The sequence below is a fragment of the Cebus imitator genome, unplaced genomic scaffold (genome assembly GCF_001604975.1).
Source record: "Cebus imitator isolate Cc_AM_T3 unplaced genomic scaffold, Cebus_imitator-1.0 Scaffold367, whole genome shotgun sequence".
NCBI lineage: Eukaryota > Metazoa > Chordata > Mammalia > Primates > Cebidae > Cebus > Cebus imitator.
Window position 1 is genome coordinate 685743 of NW_016107682.1, and position 18973 is coordinate 704715.

General features: G+C 38.3%; 1 protein-coding gene across 2 annotated transcripts in view; it reads left to right on the forward strand.

Moving 5' to 3' along the window:
* SSPN (sarcospan) overlaps positions 1 to 18973 on the forward strand; it is a 38447-nt gene that overhangs the window by 13893 nt on the left and 5581 nt on the right. For both annotated transcript variants that reach the window (XM_017507036.2, XM_037730906.1), the window contains exon 2: positions 13962 to 14048. In XM_017507036.2, the coding sequence (XP_017362525.1) occupies positions 13962 to 14048 (87 nt within the window). The remainder of the gene's footprint in view (positions 1 to 13961; positions 14049 to 18973) is intronic.

Below are 18973 nucleotides of genomic sequence, written 5' to 3' on the forward strand. Positions count from 1 at the left end.
AATTTAATGGGATTTGTACTTTCTATATATGAGCAAAGATGATCTCACCATTTATTTGGGTCTTCTGTAATGTCTTTTATCTGGTCTTTTGATTATTGAGTTCACCTTAATTTCTTTGTGCTCAGTCCATGTGTTTTCACATTAATTATTTGATATTTGATTAGACTTATTTTGTGACTAATTTTTATAAACATTTCAAAAATGCTTGGGAAAAATGTGGATTCTCTCATTTTGGGGTTTAGGGTTCTATATTCAATTTTAAAATTAAGCTTGTTAGCCATGTTTCAGCTTCTACATGATTACTGGGTTTTTCTGCTTAATCTAAAGGTTACTGAGAGGTGTGAGTTATATGTTCTAAAATTATGTAATTTTGTTTATTTCTCCTTATAGTTCTCTCCATTTTCATTTAACATGTTTAGTCCCCTTAATAGCTACATACAAGTTAATAATTATAAAATGTTCCTTTAGTCCTAGGTTGACAGCTATTTTCTCTCAGTTTTTTGAAAATATTATCCTATTATCACTGGACTCCAATTATTGCTGCTGAGACATCTGCCAAACATCTAATTGTTGTTCCTTTAGAGGAAATATGCCCTTTCTGGTTGCTTTTCAGACTTCCTCTTTGTTTTTGGTGTTCTACAGTTTAGCTACAAGTATGTCTAAAAGTGGATTCTACTTTTGATAACCCTACTAGGGACTCACTATGTTTCCTGAATCTAATATTTTTGGGGTTTTCATGAATATTGAAAAAATTTGAGCCTTTTCCCCCTAATATTGTCTCTCTTTTCTTTAGTCCCTTTGCCTGGAACTGCTGTCAGATGTATATTTAGAATCTTCTTATTCTCCCCTCCGTATTTCTTATCCTGTCTAGTATGTTTCATCTCTCTTTATCTCTCTACGCTGTATCTTGGGTTATTTTCTCAGATCTTCCAGTTCACTATTTCCTTCTTCATTTACTTTTAATTTGCCTTTTACCTGTTCATTGAGTTTTTACTTCCAGCAATTTAAAATTTTCATTTCTAGAACTTACTGATGTTGTTACTGATATTATTTTCGTATATCCCTGGTGCTTCAAAAAATGCCCTCTTCTTTATGCCCAGTTCCTTCCTTCATGTCTTTAATTGTTTTTGAAAGTACTTTTTATAGGCTCTGCTCATTACTTCCATTATTTGGAATTCTTATAGCTCTAATTCTTAGAAAGTGTGTGTGTGTGTGTGTGTGTGTGTGCGCGCACGCGCGCGTGTGCAGTGTGTGTGTGTGCACATGTAAATGCGTATAAGAGCTGGCCTTCACCAATAATTAATTTTTCAAGTGTTTGCTAATTTTGGCTTGTGAGTTTATCTTCTAACAGGCTTTATGTGTGATAATTTGGTATAGCCTATTTGAGGGTACAACCCTTCAACACCAGTTTGTCTTGCCATATGTCCCAGTGGTGTTATAGGCCCAGACCCACTTTGTTTCCTTAACTTACTTATTATGAAAAATTTGAAGCATACACAAGAGTAGATAAAATTGTATAATAAACTTCTATATTCTCATCACCCAGCCTCAATATCTATCAACTCATGCTCAATCTTATCTGTATGCTCCTATATTTCCTCCACACCCACACTACATATCATTTTATTCACAAATATTTTGCTATGTAAGTCAAAAGATGAAAACTAAAAATAATCAGCATACTAACAATACACCCAATAGAATCAAACCACTATTCAAATATCCAAGATTAGCTCATTAATAGTTCTTCATAGGTTTGTCAAAATCAGGATGCCAATAAGATCTACACACTGCAGTCGATTCGTATATTTCTAAAGTTTCAACCCCCTTTCTCTCCTTTCTCTTTCTCTTTCTCTCTCTCTCTCTCCCTCCCTTACAATTTGTTTATTGAAATAGCCGGTTTTGGGTTTATTCTTTCAGGATCACTTTCATGTTACTTTCTCATCTTAATAGGTTCCAGGACTAAGAAAGTAGTAGAAAAACCTCAAACTGCCCCCCTGTATCAGTTGAGACAGAATAATTTTCTCGATGACTTCCAGTGCTAGTGGGCTAATTGTTTTCTCATCTTATAAGGGATGCTATATTTATCCAGCATTTTACAGTGTTTTATAGGGAGAGAGCTTTCCTATAATTTAGTCCTTAATATTTTGCAGAAATTAAACCTCTTGATGCTTTTTAGAAATTTATTTTGGATCAACTTGCAAGTTTCTTATTCTCTCTGAGCTGCAAGTTTCTATGAAATAGAATAATGTTGTTTACTTTATTACATTGTTTGGGGGAAAATGAGCTAATGTATAAAAAGTAAGTAAGACAAAAAAGGTATACTTTCTGGGTAGTGGAGATAGCTGAGCAGGGTTTGATGAATAAATATGAGTGAATTCAAGATGGTTGAAAGAGTAGTACTATTACACTGGGTAGATAAGGAAAGAAAAGCACATTTTAGGTCAAAGGCACAATTTGTGTTCTGTGACTATTCAGCCCAGTTTTCATCTATAACCAACTTTATTGCTTCACAATTCTGCTGTTTGTACTTATTTTGTCTTTTGAGGATATAAATGCAAGAACTCTCAGCAGTTCCTATCAAATATGAATCTTAAACCAGATATACAAATTTGTGTTATAATATAAAAATGAGACCCAAACCAAAGGGATTCTACTTGAAGATCTCTGTGGTAAGTTATATACTAGGATAGTTGTCAGATTTCTCTTCTCGGTTTTCTGTAAATAGATAAAACGCTCAGACTTGGGCTTCACTGGTTTAAAATGATGAGGTATTTGCAATTGTTTCAAGCAAGGTTTTTGGAACTTATGAATTATAGTCACTTTGTGCTGGCACACGTCTTCCAGATCTTCCCAGCTTTCCAGCCTCACTTTGGCAGGAGCATCAAAGAAAGCACACTATATCCATAAGATTTGGGGGATTCACCCTCCTCTCATCCAGCTGCTGGTCACAAGTTCCAACTCCTTTTTATCGGTTCCATTGGGTCGTTTTCTAATATCCTATAAAGCAACATAGGAGATACAAGTGAACATCTGCAAAGCACAATGTGTGCTGAGAAATAGGGCAGTCACTTAACAAGCACATTTTTCTTCCCACTCTTTCTGTGCTTGTACAACAGATCTGGCTAAACTACACAGCAATGCAAATTACAATGCAGCTTTGGTGGGAAAAAAATTATATAAGATTCTGGTTATCAAGTAGTTCCAAACAATGACAAAACCTCCCACTTTGAATTAGAAAGGGTGTATCTAGCCATACAATGCACTTCGGCTTGGCATGTAAGTGCTTCAGACTTCTTTACCAACCAGTCAGAGCTTTTATCACAACATACTACGTGAATCCACTCTCATTTCTGACAATTGCATGAGCAAAACTTCCCTCAAAAATTGCCTCATAAGTTCTTAGAAATTTTATTTTTACAATGCGTTTTCCAAAGAGATCTAGATTAGCAAAGTTGTTGGCGAGGAAGCCCTGCGTTTGCATTATAATTTAATTAGCATCTATTTTTGTTTACTTCGAATGTCTTTGCGTACTCATATATGAAAAATACATACATTTACAACAATTCAGATGTAGACCTGTCAGATATCAATTCCTTGCGTAGAAGAACAGTTAAAAATAATAAGAGGATGGGTGTTAAACATGGGCTAAAATTCAGTGTGACTGAGCAGGTGTCTTTTCTCTTTAGACCCTGAAAGGAAATACTTTTCTGTGATACAATTTCTTGTCTAGAATTGACATCTTGCTGAGAAATTTTGATCTGGATTTCTACCATCTACTTTTAAAAATAATCTTGGATGTCGTCTTTGCAAAGTCAATATTAGAAATTGTTTTCCCCAACTCCCCGGAAAGATGTGGAAATGAGCAGATGAGGCTCGGTGTCGAAACCCAAATCCCTCATGGGCAGGCAGAACTTAGTTCTTCCATAAATAGGATTTCTGCACTAGAGCTTTTCATCTGCAACTTTTACTCCAATGAAAAAAAAAAAAAGTAAAAACAGTGAAGCTCTGGGGTTGGCGATTCTTAAGACAAATGAAAAGGTATTGAAAATCTTCCAGATATATCATAGGCCAAATAAAGCAGTCATTCGCAAAACTTCCTAAACATAAAAAGTTGTTGCTAGCTACAGTTAAGTTCACAGTGAAAAAGAAGCCTCTAATTTGAGCCTAGTTAGATAAAATGAAGAAAAAACTATTTTTTCAAGGTTATAATTAGTGCTGAGTTTTAATGCTCGTCCACTAATGCTAGTGTTTAGAGTCAGATTGTTACAGTGCTCCCCTCATCTTGGTAGTCAGTTCTGCCATAAATTCTTCAGTTTCTATTTGCGCCCTTGTTACTTCTGGAATTTGCATGAATATCTGTGCACTAACTTTGGCTGAAACAATTGTGCTTTTTTAAAAAAGTAATATTAACCTGGGGGCCTCATATGGCCAGAAAATAGTTTTAATTGAACCGCATTTTTTTTTTTTTCAGAAATTAAATGATTGTCATTGTAAAACCACAGTAGAGTAATCAGAGAAACATACAGTTGGGGATGGGGCATGGTTCCTAAGATTGGCATTTCTTGGGTAGCAGGTGATAAATAGGTTTGTAGGAGAAATATAAAGAGGCGGAAAAAGAAGTTTTATAACTCTTAGGTATTTGCAAACTATGTCAACATTTTGGGGAAGATTTTTGGAAAGTGGGTCCTTGCTATGATAGCAAAATACCATCCTAGAGATGATGAAACTGAGGCTTGAAGGGTTTACTTGGTCAGTCAACTAGAAAGTGGTGGAGGTGGCTTTTGAACCATTTCACTAGATCCAGAGCTAACATATACCACCTGTTCTCTGTCTTTAGGTACGTGGCCCATTTTGCTGTAATACTTTGTAGTTACCTTTTGTTGTCCTTTCTCAGAGGCATTCATATTTTGTCTATGGAACCTGTAAATTTTTAGATACTAATAGTGGATACATGTTGTTGGAATAACAGAGCCACTAAGGCTTTCAAACATCTATCTTTTTTTTAAATTATTTAAAGTGTTGCTGGATATTACCAATTCATTTTTTTATGGGGAACATATCACTTTGAGGATTTATTATTTGCATTTTACTAATCACTATGGGTCATGTTTGTTGGGAAAAGAAGCTATGATGACAACTGCTATATTCACCATAGCTCTTCTCAACAGCTGAGAGGTTATATATCTTATTTATTTGTTTATGGTCTGCCTCTTAACTTTAGCCCTATCAAGGCAGGGACTTTTATCTCTTCTGTTCACTGTGGCATCTCCAAGCCTCAAAGAGTACCTGGCCCATTGTAGTTACACAATGAATATTTGTTAAAGAGCAGAATGAGATTATTTCTAAGATGTGACTGAGTACTTATGTTTACATCTATTACTCATTTTGAGCTTGAATTTGAGCACAGTTAGCATTCCTATGAGATGGGGAAAAATACCTACTACAATTCCAGGCATGTTATTTATGATCTCTAAAAGCCAATTATAAACTATTATTTTCTCCATCTTCTACACAGTGAGACTGAGTCTCAATGACTAAGTCATGGTTCCCCAGTCTGGATGGTCATTTGGACCTCAAAGGTTTTCTTCTTCACACTGCCTCAGGATTGGTGCTTCAGCAATTCAGGAGAGGAGCAGATGGTAGAATGTTCTCCAGATCTCTGCAGTTCTTGCTTATAGTGCTGTCAAGATTCCTCCAGGCAGGCAGCTGTGCCATGCAGTGGCTAAGAGCCAGGCTCTGTACTCTGACAGCACAGCCATTGATTCTGGTATATTTGCTGTGTGACCTTGAGCATAAAACCTTTCTAAACTTTGGTTTCCTTATCTATAAAATAGGTCTAATAAACAGTGACTGATTTATAGAATTTTCATGAAGACAAAATTGGGCAATTTACATGATTAGTATGGTCCTTGCCATATAAAACTGCTCAATATTAGCCTTAAAACATCAAACCAGCTAGACTAGATAATGAATTTTCTTACATAAAGATCATACCAAGTGACCACTGGTGCAAAGTAGACTACATATTTGTTACCAACACACTACATTTGTTATCAATTCTAAACATGGTTATATTGGTAATACATTTAAGACCCCTTAAATATACTCTAATTTTGGTCTACTCTAATAAACTAATACTTAATACACTAATAAAAAAGTGACTCTAATGGCAATGATCATGGTGACAGTAATCACTACGAGTGATTGTCCAGCTACATGGGAGGCATTAGCAACTTTATTTATATTATTATTAATCCTTGGAGTAACTATCAAAAGGGGACATTATTGTCTCCATTTTATAGATAAGGAAGCTGAGGCTAAAAATAATTAAATAGCTTTGTCCAAGATCATTTAGCTAGCAAAGTAACTGGGTCAAGATTCAAACTTTAATGCCCACGATGTAGCCTTGTCTCCTTAATTATGCTTATAGTTTTATACTTGATTTTATAGAACCAGATAAGCAGTTACCATTTATTGGATGAACTGTTACGTGATGTTTCAGGCATTGTGCCATTTTTACCTTTCTCACCTTATCCATTTAGGAAAAAGATTACATTTTGTGTTCTTTTATCTTGCTTTTACCCAAAATATGATGAAAAAGAATTAATAATAATAACAAATATAGGGAGGTGATATCATTCATATTTATACCACATTTAAGTCTACTTGATTAATACCCAAAATTTTGTCTTTAAAAAATAGTACATTGGGAAAAAAGATAGTTGATTCAATGTCTCTTACAATATAAAACAATGAGGGATTTTGATAAGTGGTCAGCAAGGTGGGGATTGTATAAGCTGCTGTCAGATGCTCATATTCACACCTGGCATAGATTGGCCAAATGACATTAGCCATGGCAACACATTTCCCTGTGCCTCAGTTCCTCTGGGGATTAAATTGTGAATTTGCAAAGAGTATATCTTCTTCTCCATACTCCCAGTCCCTACCACAGTAGGGACTGGGAGTATGGAGTAAAGGTCATTGAGCTACATTCAGCTAGGGAGTGATACCTAGATTAGGGTGGACATTAAAAGCAAGATCTTAAAGATTATGCTGTAACCATTCTTCCTCTATTCCCACAAATCAGGAAATAAGCACTATGATTTCTCCTTGGCACTCTTCTCTGTATCTTTATGCGGATTCTGTAGGCTGATTATAGGAATTTCAAACAATTAGTAACAAGTAATGTGCCAAATGTAGTTACCGACCAATCTCACTTGTTAATCAGATACTTCTGTCAAAAACGGGACCCAGAAAAGGCAGAAATGGGGTGGAGGTCATGCTGGAGCATTTCTGATGGGCTTGTGACAGCTGATTGCACATATCTCTTCCTAACTTTGCTCAGTGACTTCGTGTTGGTTATCTTGAAATCAGATGTAGTAGACGTAGTCACACCTTGGAAATTAGCAAATGCTACAAAATAGTGCTTCTCTAACTGGTTGCTAAACATTTACCATCACGCCACTGTAGAGGTGGTGCAATTTAGAGGTGATTGTTTTGCTTTGGGTTGGAGTGGCTGATGTCCTTTAACAATAGCAGAATGCCACATCACACTCGACGATTTAGAGATGTTCCTCAAACCACCAGTCAGATACATTGAGCCAACAGGCTCTGCAGTGAGGTCATATTTAAATAGCAATGAAGACACAGGGTTTTCTCCCCCAATTTGAAGGACTCCTATGATAGCAGAGACTAAATTTCTTTATGGGAAGCTAACACCTTTGTAACACAACAGTAATACCAAAAATTCAGGTGCAACGAGTATATATCTAATGTTTTAAATTTCTGAAGCCTCGGGTTTCTCTCCCTTGAAAAATGCGTTCTTGAGATAATTAAATGCAAGAACGCATGTCAAGTGTTCAGCATTGGGCTTAACACTCTGCAAATACTCATAAATGGTATATATTATTATTACTGTTATATTATTGTTTACAATAAATGACTTTCTATAGGAAATTTCACTAGTCAGTGTGTCACTCTGGACCCCTAACCATTTCAATAAACCCCACACCAGACATCAGCATTTAGAACACTGTGCTTATAGCTTAGCCTAGTCGTTCTCAAAAGGGTTGTCCCATCACCAGCAGCATCAGCATTTCCTGGGAATTTGTTAGAAATGCAAATTCTCAGTCCTTACTCCAGACCTATTGGATCAGAAATTCTGAGGATGGGACCAATATTTACTCACCTCTTCATGTGATTTTGAACCACTCTCTTAGGGTTTGTCTTACAATAAGGCAGTGGCAATGAAAAATGTTTAAGTCATGTTAAAATATTCTCTCCAGTCTTCCTGAAATCTTGATTGGATAAGCAGCCTTTAATAGACCCGTGTGAAATGTTCTGTGGCATATCATTCAATTTTCTGGTCTGTTATGTGTTAACAATCCTCCTAAGAATATACTCAATTGACAGACTGCAATATATTTATCATTTGTTGAAAATAACTTCTAATACTTTACCTTAATGTGTATTAAATAGATGATAATCCATGGAAATTCTCTTAAGAAATAGCCAGAGAAACATTTACAGTTCTGCTACTTCTCTTGTTGATCAATTGATTTTGCAAACATCAGAAGAGAGTTCATCTTGTTACTATATTGATTGAATTAAAGCCCTTTAAATACAAAGGTGAAAGTTGATTAACTTATAGAAATAGAATCCCATTGCAGGCACGTGATGAAACGGGGGTAAGGAAGGAGAAGAAAAACACTGAAAGACATTTGACAGGGGAAGGTTGTGTTCCCAGACAACCTTGTCAAGCAGCACTGTTGACAACAAAAAGAAGAAAACAAATAAATTGGAGGTTGTGTGAATGTCACAAGACCAGAATACAAATACATGTGACATGGAGAGAGTAAATACCAATAATTCTCATTCTCACAAAATGTTTTAGGGTGATACCTTCCAGCTATGACAAAATCAAAAGGAAAAAAAATAGCAAGTAGGTAAATCTCTAAGATACTGATCCAGTAGCTACCCTTCATAATACAAACCCTCAAAAGACATCACTGCAGGTATAATAGGCCAAATAACAAAGACGAAGAGAGTATGTGACACTACTCAGAACTCGCACATCCACAGAAATGGATTTAACATTCAGAGACCATTTCAGACCTAACTTTCTAGCTCACAAGAGAGAATGCAGACTTCACCCTGTATGGACAAAAAACAGTATCTTCAGACAGAATGTGGAATTTTGGACTTCAGTTTTCTCTTCACACTAAACAAATTGTAGAAACACAAATCCAAAAATAGGTTAAAGTGATGATTACGGTCTTTCTTCTTTCCATTAAAAATCACTTTAAGCTTTTCTTATCAACTTAATTATTTTCATGCACATGGATTGAATCTTAACAAGCTCTTAATTGCTAGTTGCCCTGTTGCCCTCTCAGCACTAGCTTTCCCAGTGCCACCCATGTTCCATGTGGCTTTGTGCTCTGTGACACCGCCATCTGCCTCAGGCTTGGTGTCTGGCCCAACAAGCACCTTCTTGAAAACCTAACATAACTGTCTTTTTCCTGTGCCATGGGCTTCACCTCACCATATCTAATGGGAGCTCTGGCCTGGACTCTAGGAATGTTGTTCCAGATAGGCCTGGCGGGTCTCACTGCCCATTAACATGACCCTTCCTTGCTGGGAAGCCAGAACACCGTGTCTTCCTGGCACGCTCACGTCCTGCCAGCTCGGGAAACAAAACCCTTAGTCTAGCATGAGAAATCTGTTTTTTTCTCCATGGCCAGAAAACCTTCAGTTTTTGGTATTCAATAAAGACTACCCTTCTAAAATGTGCTTACCCTGAACATCAATAAACTCTTTGATAAAGAAGTCTTGTTATAACATGCAAAGCTGTAGGTAAAAAAAATAATAATAAAAAAATAAAAATGAAAGTCCCCTCTCACCTTAGAATATATCAAGCCCTATCAGAAGGCCAAGAAATTAAAATATGTTGAATAAATTTAAGCTTTATAGCAAATACCCTGTGAAAGAACCTAATTAAAGCTTTAAAAAATCTAAAAGGATAATCCATTTCATAATTTTTAGGCATGACAGGACATAGAACTATAATTATGGGAAATATACCCAAGATGCTTTCTGTTCAAAAAATTCAAAGATTCTTCTGAACTAACTGGATAACTAACTGGGCCCTTTTTCTGTTTTCAGACTCTCTCTGGATGGACCACTGTTTCCTATGGTATCAAGTGCTTCACATGTGGTGATGACTAACAAATCCTTGCCTTCAGCCCAGGCCTTGTTCCCAAGCTCTAAGCTGATATGGCTGCCCTTTGTGTCTACGTGGGATCATCATTCCCCACTCCCATTCTGCCCCTCCTTTTATATCTTATTTCATTAAATGTCCACACCACCCACCTGGCAGTAACTTCCTGACCTTTCCCTCTTCTCAGCTCTTAGTCAATCTTTAGAGCCTATGGATTCAGCTTGTTTACTGTCACTCAAACACACCCACTCTCTATCCCTACTTCTACCTAAGCTCAGACACTCATCATTTCTCAGGTGAAGAATGGCCTCTAGATGGTCTTTGTCTCTTCCCAAGAATTGCCCCCATCCAATCCATTCTTCATAGACAGAAGGACCATTCTAAAAGCCAAAGTCGACCACACCCTTCTGCTGCTTAAAATGTCCTAGTTGAAATCAAAATCCTTTGTGATCTATTTCCTGCCCGTCCCTGCAAACACATCTTTTGCCTTTTATTTTTTTCTCTGCACTGGACCTGGGCCTAGAGGAATCCTCGAATATTTACTCTGCCTTCTCCATGCCTTTGCACCTGCTATTACTCTCTGCACAGAATACTTTTCCTCACACTCTCCTTCTAGCCAATTTCTGCATATTCTCAAAACTCTTCTTTCTCCAGGAAGTTTCCTCAACTTTCTATCAGGCTAATTACTCCTTCTAGGTATTCCTATAGCAGATATAGTCCTAGTACTTATAAAATATTGCAACTGCATTCTCCTTTCTTTTCCCACTGAACTGGAGATCCTTGGATGCTGGATAGTCCTTGGTGTAAGGGCCTGTTTTTCCATCTCTTATTTCTGAGGATCATACAATAACACCAGGTCTGCCTGTTGTATGTTCTCCATAAAGTTCTGTGAATTGAATAAGTCAAATGCTCTAGAATGAGGTCATATGTTCCTATGCAACTTCTTTCTGGAAGCCAGGGCAAATGAAGGCTACAACGAAGTAGCTACTGCTGAAGTCAGAGGCACTGAATCAGATTTTTAAGGTGCTAGTCAGTTAGGCCTTATTATAGGAATGTGTCTCTTATGAAGACAAAGAGGAAAGTCTTGGCAATTGCCAACTTCAGCTGGCAGTCTCTAGGGAAGAAGACAGTTATGTGGGAGAGAGCCTGACCCTCTGCACCTGCAGACAGAAACTCACAGGCATGTGCCTATGGATATAAGCAGGATTACAAACCTCAATCTGGTTTGTCACCAATAAACAAAAAGTAGATCTTTCTTTGATTGTTTCAAGTTCTATAAATTCTTAATGTGAGAATAAATAGTAAAATCCTACAGTTCTTATCAAACTTATCCTTCAATTTAGTATTTTTTACAAATGAGTTTTAAAAAAGAACTTCATCCTGACTTGAAAATGCCATGTTAAGGGCTACACAAATAACATCAGTATCTTTCCTTTTGTATCTGCCAATCTTCTGGTGAAAAGCTGCCTCCCTGGATCCTATCTGTTTTGTTTTCTCCCCAGATCTCTTCAGTCCATGCCATGCTGACATGTTTTACTGCTGTGTCTCTCCACTGCACATATTATCTATTGTTATTAAACACATATTACCCACTGCATGTTATCTACATGCTGTGTTTCTCCACTGTACATATTATCTACTGCTATTTAACCATGCAGCCATTTCCATTCAATTATGGAAAACTCTGGAAACAGTCTGTAGTAAGAGAAGGCTTGGCTTTTGACTTAATGGTCCAATAGAAATCTAAACAGCCCACAACTGGGCAACAGATGTGGGCATAGGCAGCTTATTGATTGTGTAACCAAAGGGAAAAGAGGGTAAAAGTTTTACCTTAAAATGCCCTGTTGGCTTTGCAAACAGTTTCTCTACCCTAACAGGGACTGCCTATGGTTTGAAACTGGCCCTGGGATAGGAACTATGAATATGAGCAAACCAGTTGTTTAATGACTTGCTAGGTGACTCTCAGCCACTCCTCCAACATCTGTCTCTAGTAAAAGTATGCTTATCAGGAAATGCAATTCTGTTGCTGATATTTTCTATTTTAAAAGTGTGGAACTTTATCAATGTTTTAAGCTTTCAAAGTTGAATGTGAATAGATGTGCTTTGATTAGAAACTCTAAATCATGCTTCTAAAACTCCAGTTCATAAAAAAGAAAATGCGGTTTGACAGATTGAGTATATTTTCCTTCAAAGCTGCTATTTCTCTGGCCAGCCTTCTTTCAGTAGGCACATCCACCGTCTTTTTCTCATTGATGCACTAACCTTGCAGGTCACTTCCAGTTTCTCCCTCTCCAGGTCCTCCCATCAGTTATGCAATAGCCAAGATGTATAGATTCAGCTTTTGCTATGCCTATCCTCTCCATCTATTTCTCTGAATTTGCGTGCTACTATCTGAGCTCTTGTTCACCTGATATATTGAGCCTGCTCAGATTAGTAAAATAATACCCTGATGTTCTCACTGCCGACTCACCCAACATCACTGCTAACTTACCTGAAACGTATCTCTCAAATCATGTCATTCCCTGCTCAAAAATTTTCAAGGGAGTGCCACTGCTTACTAAATCAATTCCATATCACCATGTTTTCATTCTACCTTTTTTTGCACTATATATATATATATATATATATATATATATATATATTATATATATTATATATATATATATATATATATATATATATATTTTTTTGAGATGGAGTTTCACTCTCCTTACCCAGGCTGTAGTGCAATGGTGCAATCTTGGCTTACTGCAACTTCTGCCTCCCAGGTTCAAGCGATTCTCCTACCTCAGCCTCCCGAGTAGCTGGGATTACAGGTGTGTGCCACCATGCCCAGCTAATTTTTGTATTTTTAGTAGAGGTAGGGTTTCACCGTGTTGGCTAGGATGGACTTGAACTCCTGACCTCAGGTGATCCACCCACCTCCGCTTCCTAAAGTGCTGGAATTACAGGCATGAGACACCGCACCTGGCCTATATGTCGTTATTTTGAACTATGGGTAAACCATGTGTGCACATTGGCTGCTCTTTCATCACAGTCTTTATGCAGTCCTTCCTCTGTGCTATTGCTTATGATGCTGCTTTGCCCCAAGCTACCTGATTTGAATCCTGGTTCCACTATTTACTAGCTTTGTGCCTTTTCTTTCTCACTTACAATATGAGGATTATAATATCACCTACCTTATAGGGTTTTGTAACAATTACAGGAGGAAATACAATCTAATGTCCTTAGAAGAGCCCCTGCATGTAGTAAATATTTAGCTAATGTTAGTAATCACGTTTTATTTCTTTCAAGGACCATTTCAAATCCATGTCTTGATGGAAGCCTTTTATATCACCCAACTCAATGTAATTTCTTCCTCTTTTTATACTTCGTTGAATAATATTTAACATGTAATGTCTTGCCTCAGCTTAGTGTGTGCATTTATTTTGGCTTTCACTGGATTGTAAACTGATTAACACTGAGTAAACTTCATTCATGATTATACTCTCTGAAGGATCTTATATAGCACCTGGCATATCAAAATAACTTAGCAAATGCTGGCTAAATGGAAATCAATTGATTTTACTAATTTTAAAGTGGTTTTCCACAAGGTGAAAGAAAAACACAGTGCATAAAGATAAGTAAATGAAATGGACAGCTTTATAACATGGATGTGACTGGTGAAAGACACGGAGACTGATGTCATTTGAATGCACAACTTGCGCTGATAACATCCTTTTCTCTGTGTTTTCCATTGCAGGTCTGCTTAGTGGCCTATCTTGGCTTGTTTATGCTTTGTTTCTCATATCAGGTTGATGAACGGACATGTATTCAGTTTTCTATGAAGGTAAGTTGTGATTGTTCTTTCTCTTTTATTGTCACTTAGAAAGAAACCCAAGTACAAAATAAAGGAGTGCCTTCTTAAGGGATTGCATATCTGATTAGTTAAGAAATTGCATTTTTAGGCAGGCCAAAAAATGTTTTAAGAGGGCATTGATCCAGACTTCAAAGGTAATGCTGATTTTTTTTAAGTCTTAATTTCCATGAACTGGGTTGGCCTGGAGGATCTGAAGTCTGTCCTTCAATGCCCTTAAAAGGAATGTTGAAAATTCATCAGTTCAACAAAACACTTGGCCAGAAAAAAAGGTGTCTCTTTCAGTGCCCACTTCCGTATCTCGGGGGTTATTTGGAATATTTTAATAATGAAACAGTCTAAGTGTATTTCCCCTTGTAGGTGGGATCACTGAGACAGAAAAAGTACATTGGGTGCATCCAAATGCTCTGTGCCAAGAGTCTCAGGGCAAAGTGGGGGGGACGGGCGGTGGGATGTGCATGGTTTGGCAAACGTGTGTGTCTTTTATTTGTGTGTATCTTTTCTCTGTTAGGGACAGTGCATTTGGTTGGAGCCAATTCAAGTACACAGCATTTTCAGTGCACAATAGAATCTACTCCAAAGGGAAGCAAAACACTCCTTTTCAGGGTGTATGGACATAGACACAGAGCTTAGCAATCAGACCTAATAGAAATCAAATTCCTTCATTTTCTCTCAGCCACTGTAGCAAAGAATAAAAAGCTTTCTTTAATCTTTTTTTTTTTTAATTTGGTCCGCTCATATTGTTTTTTCTTCTACAAGAAAACATATAAAAACTGGATTATTTGTTCACTACAATGAGAAAACATAAGACATAAGAGTAAGTGAATGATATTATTTGGAAGTTATTAAGATGAAAAAAATAAGATGTGTTGGAAGATTCTAGCATAATGAAGCTGTTGATATAAAAAAGCAATGGGATGATGTCCTTTAAAATCAAGTTATAAAAAGTAATGAATAGAATTAAAAAGGTTACATTATAATAACTAATTCTGAAAAGCTGGTTACACAGAATGTATGATATGATCCTACAGAAAAAATAAAAGCTCTTAATGAACATAGAAAATACAATTATCTACAAGTGGTGGGATTATATCTGCATTTTGCAGAGTCTCTAATTTTGAAATGTTCTCCAATAGTTAGACATAACGTTTCTAAGTAAAAAATTAATAGATGCTATTTTTTTTTAAAAAAAGATAAAGTTAGAATTTTGGTGGATAGGGCTTCATTTGGAAATTGTACTTTTCTGTCTTAGTACTTTCCTTAAAAGAAGGCCAGATACAGTAGACATCAGTCTACGTTTACTTTTTGTTGCAGAGGTTTGACTAAAGAGCAAGTCTCGGTGATTAAAAAGAAGAAGCCAGAAAGTTTAGTAAGAAATGGCCTGTTAAATTACAAGAACTTCATCTAGTAGCTGAAGAACACCAAAAACTATGTTTTTATTAGTTTATGTGAAATGCCCTCATTTCCCCCCCCCCCAACTATGATCTGGAAAACAGCAGAGGCAAAAGCTCAGCTTCAGAGATACTCCAGTGTCATCTCAACATCTGCACCATAGTTAAAATAGGGAGCAGGAGAAAAATAGACAAAAAAAAAAGTCACTGCCAATGTCAGCCAGGTTGAGGATTCCCCACTAGGAAGATCTCATTAGCTATCTCTTTTTTCCACCCGTGACAGGCATTGACAAGTACTGAGGCACTTTTCTCTTTTCCTGAATGTGACCTTCCTTGATGCTTGCTGCTAGCTCTCTAAGGTTGCATGCTACATTATCTTCAGGTTGAAAGTGAACTTCAGCCCATCTCCAGGTTTTCCAATGACACAGCAGGGGACAGCTGATTTCACTCATGCTTCTCACACTATTGGGGGACCGAGGCATAACTGGCATCTTCATAGGGCGTTTCTCACCAGCATAGGTGCGTTTTGGTGCCTCCATCTCGGCACCCTGGCCTAAGCTTTGTGTGAGGATTTATTTCCTCCTGTTGAATGCCCAGATAGTCAGGACAAGCAATCAGGCCATGTTGACCATCTCATTGTAGTCAGCACGCGTACACACACACACACACACACACACACACAGATGCACGCACGCACGCACACACACACCCTCCCTTTCTCTTACAGATAATAGCCACAGGCTCTTTTTTTTTTTTTTTTTTTTTTTTTTTTCCTCAAGGTGAGACAGCCCTCTGGGAGGGTCGGGGATTGAGAGCAGGAGGGTCCCTTTGCAGGCCCTCGATGCCACCAGCGCGTTCCTTTTTCCTCCCTGGGCTTTGCCTCTGGGCTTGGCTGGGCATCGGCTGCAAGTCGCGCTTCCTGCCTTTCCTCTGGCCTGACTTTCTCAGGGCTCCCCTGGAGGTTCGGAAACGTGTTGGGGGCATGTGCCTGAGGAAACATTCCGGGGCACGTTCCCTCCTGTCCACATCCGGGAGGCCCCTGGGCTGCTGCAGCAGCCTCCTCCCGAGCGGCGCGCTGCAGAGGGGCCCTTCCCGTTCAGGCCACCGGGGAAGGTAATTAAATTGGAGCAGAAACACCCTCCTCCCGAGGTCACCTAACGCGAAAGCTGCAGGCCGGGTACCAATTAGAGGCAGCGAGCGAGCGGAGACGCGCCCGGGCGCTGCTGTTACATAAACGCCCGGGGCCACCGCGCCTCCGCCCGCTGCGCAGCGCTGGGCTGATGGGCTGACACCCTCAAGACAGATGCCTCCCGCTCCGGGCTTTTATCAAGATATGTTTGCTCGGATTCCCAAGGTCATCGTAAACACTCTTCCTTATAGTTTATTCGTGCCGCGTAGGTAAAACAAGCCACTTGATTTTAAATTACAGATTCTAACCCAGAAGCTTGTTGCTGTCAGATGGGTTAAAAGCCATGAAAGAAAAATGCTACAGCGCTGCAGATGCAGCCTGCAGGCTTTAGGGGGAATCGAGTATATATTTATGTCTTAAAATGGATAAGAAACTTGATTCCGTGGCTTCCTCTAGTTTGCTTAGTCTGATGCTTTCCTGAGTGGGAGAAGCCGAGTCATTATGTGTGAGACAGATATGGACGATTAATTTTATTCATACTCAGAGAAACTAAGGAGCATGTTTTTTCTTTGTGTTCTCGTTGGGTTCTAGCATATTTGAACGGTTCAATTAAAATTGAGCAACCACTGTGTTTGTGTAAATGTCTACATCCTTCCTACAAGCCAAGAATGCATTGTTACTCCCACATGACAAAATAAGACAAAGGCAGTCGAATTGATATCCTCAGTCCTGAGAAGACAGCTCTTTCCATCCCTACTAATTTACTTATTATTTCACAAATACTTAAATAGTGCTCCTGTGTACCAGACGCTGCTCTAAGCTCCTTACAGACATCAGCTCTTTTGATCCTGGTAATTATCCTGTGAAGTAGGTGCTATTATGATCATCATGCCAAGTTTACAGATGAAGAAATACAGGTGTACAAGGATTGCTGAATTTGCCCAAGGACCATAGCTAGTGAGGGGAAAACCAGGATTCCAACCTAGGCAACCTGACTCCCTGGTTCATGCTCTTAATCATCAGCCGGTACTGCTATGCACTTGTTAAATGGTCTTGGGCACACCTTTTAATCTCTGAACCAAAAAGTCATCTTTTAAAAATAGACAAAATTCCCATTTTCAGCAAATGGATTTTTGTGACTATTATGAATTAGTAAAATCTTTTTCAACTATTTGAATTATTTGCAGATTGAGAATGAGAGATTATTGTCATTTCTTCAAGATATTGTCCCAACAAATGTTACAGAAAATTGCTATCTAAGGGGCTGGGTGCAGTGGCTCCCGTCTGTAATCCCAGCACTTTGGGAGGCTGAGTCAGGAGGATCACTTGAGGTCAGGAATTTGAGACCAGCCTGAGCAACATGTAAAAGCCTGTCTCTACCAAACAATACAAAAATTAGCTGGGTATGGTGGCGCACACCTGTAGTCCCAGTTACTCAGGAGGCTGAGGCATGAGAATTGCTTGAACCTGAGTGGCAGAAGTTGCAGTGAGCCTAGATAAAGCCACTGCACTGTGTCTCAAAAAAAAAAATTTGCTATCGAAGGATGTATGAATGTTAGAGGTAGGAAGGTTATCACAAGATGCCTGCCTCCCACTTTCATCCATTGATGTCAATAAAACAAGTAGAAAAAATTCCAATTAGGGTCATTCTACTAAACAGGTGACTACCAGGTGGGAAATGATCATTTTAACCTGGGCATCCATGCTGGTAAAGTCATAGATGTACCATTGTTCCCAGAGCAAACTGTTCCCAGTTCTCTGCCAGCTATACTGGGAACACAGCTTCAATGGGATACACACACACACACACACACACACACACACACACACACACACACACACAGAGAGAGAGAGAGCACAGCCAAGACAGTTTAATCTGGCTCTTGGCACCAAGAGTTTGAAGTCAGTAATCAAGCCTGGATATTTCAGAACAACTCAGAATTGTTCAAATACTCTGCCCCATTGGTCCTACAAAATAAATCCATATTTTTTAGCCTAAAACTCCAATTTTTGCATAAAATAGAGTCACTGGAAATATTGAGGGCCAGGTGCAGTGGTTCATGGCTCTAATCTCAATACTTTGGGAGGCTGAGTTGTGAGGATCACTTGAGGCTGGGAGTTCGAGACCAGCCTGGGCAACATAGCAAGACTCCATCTTTTACCAAAAAAAGTTTTATGATGGTGTCACTTTGTATTTATCTGGTTCCCTTCCTCCAAGGAGCACCAATATTGAGTATAATCCTTGTTATGTTCCTGAGATATAAGATATTTCTACAAACTTTTACAGATGAAGATACTTAGGTTACATCTGACAATCCTTTAAATGATTTGAAGAGGAAAAAGAATGTGTGTTTAAGATCTCTTTGATGAGAAGATCT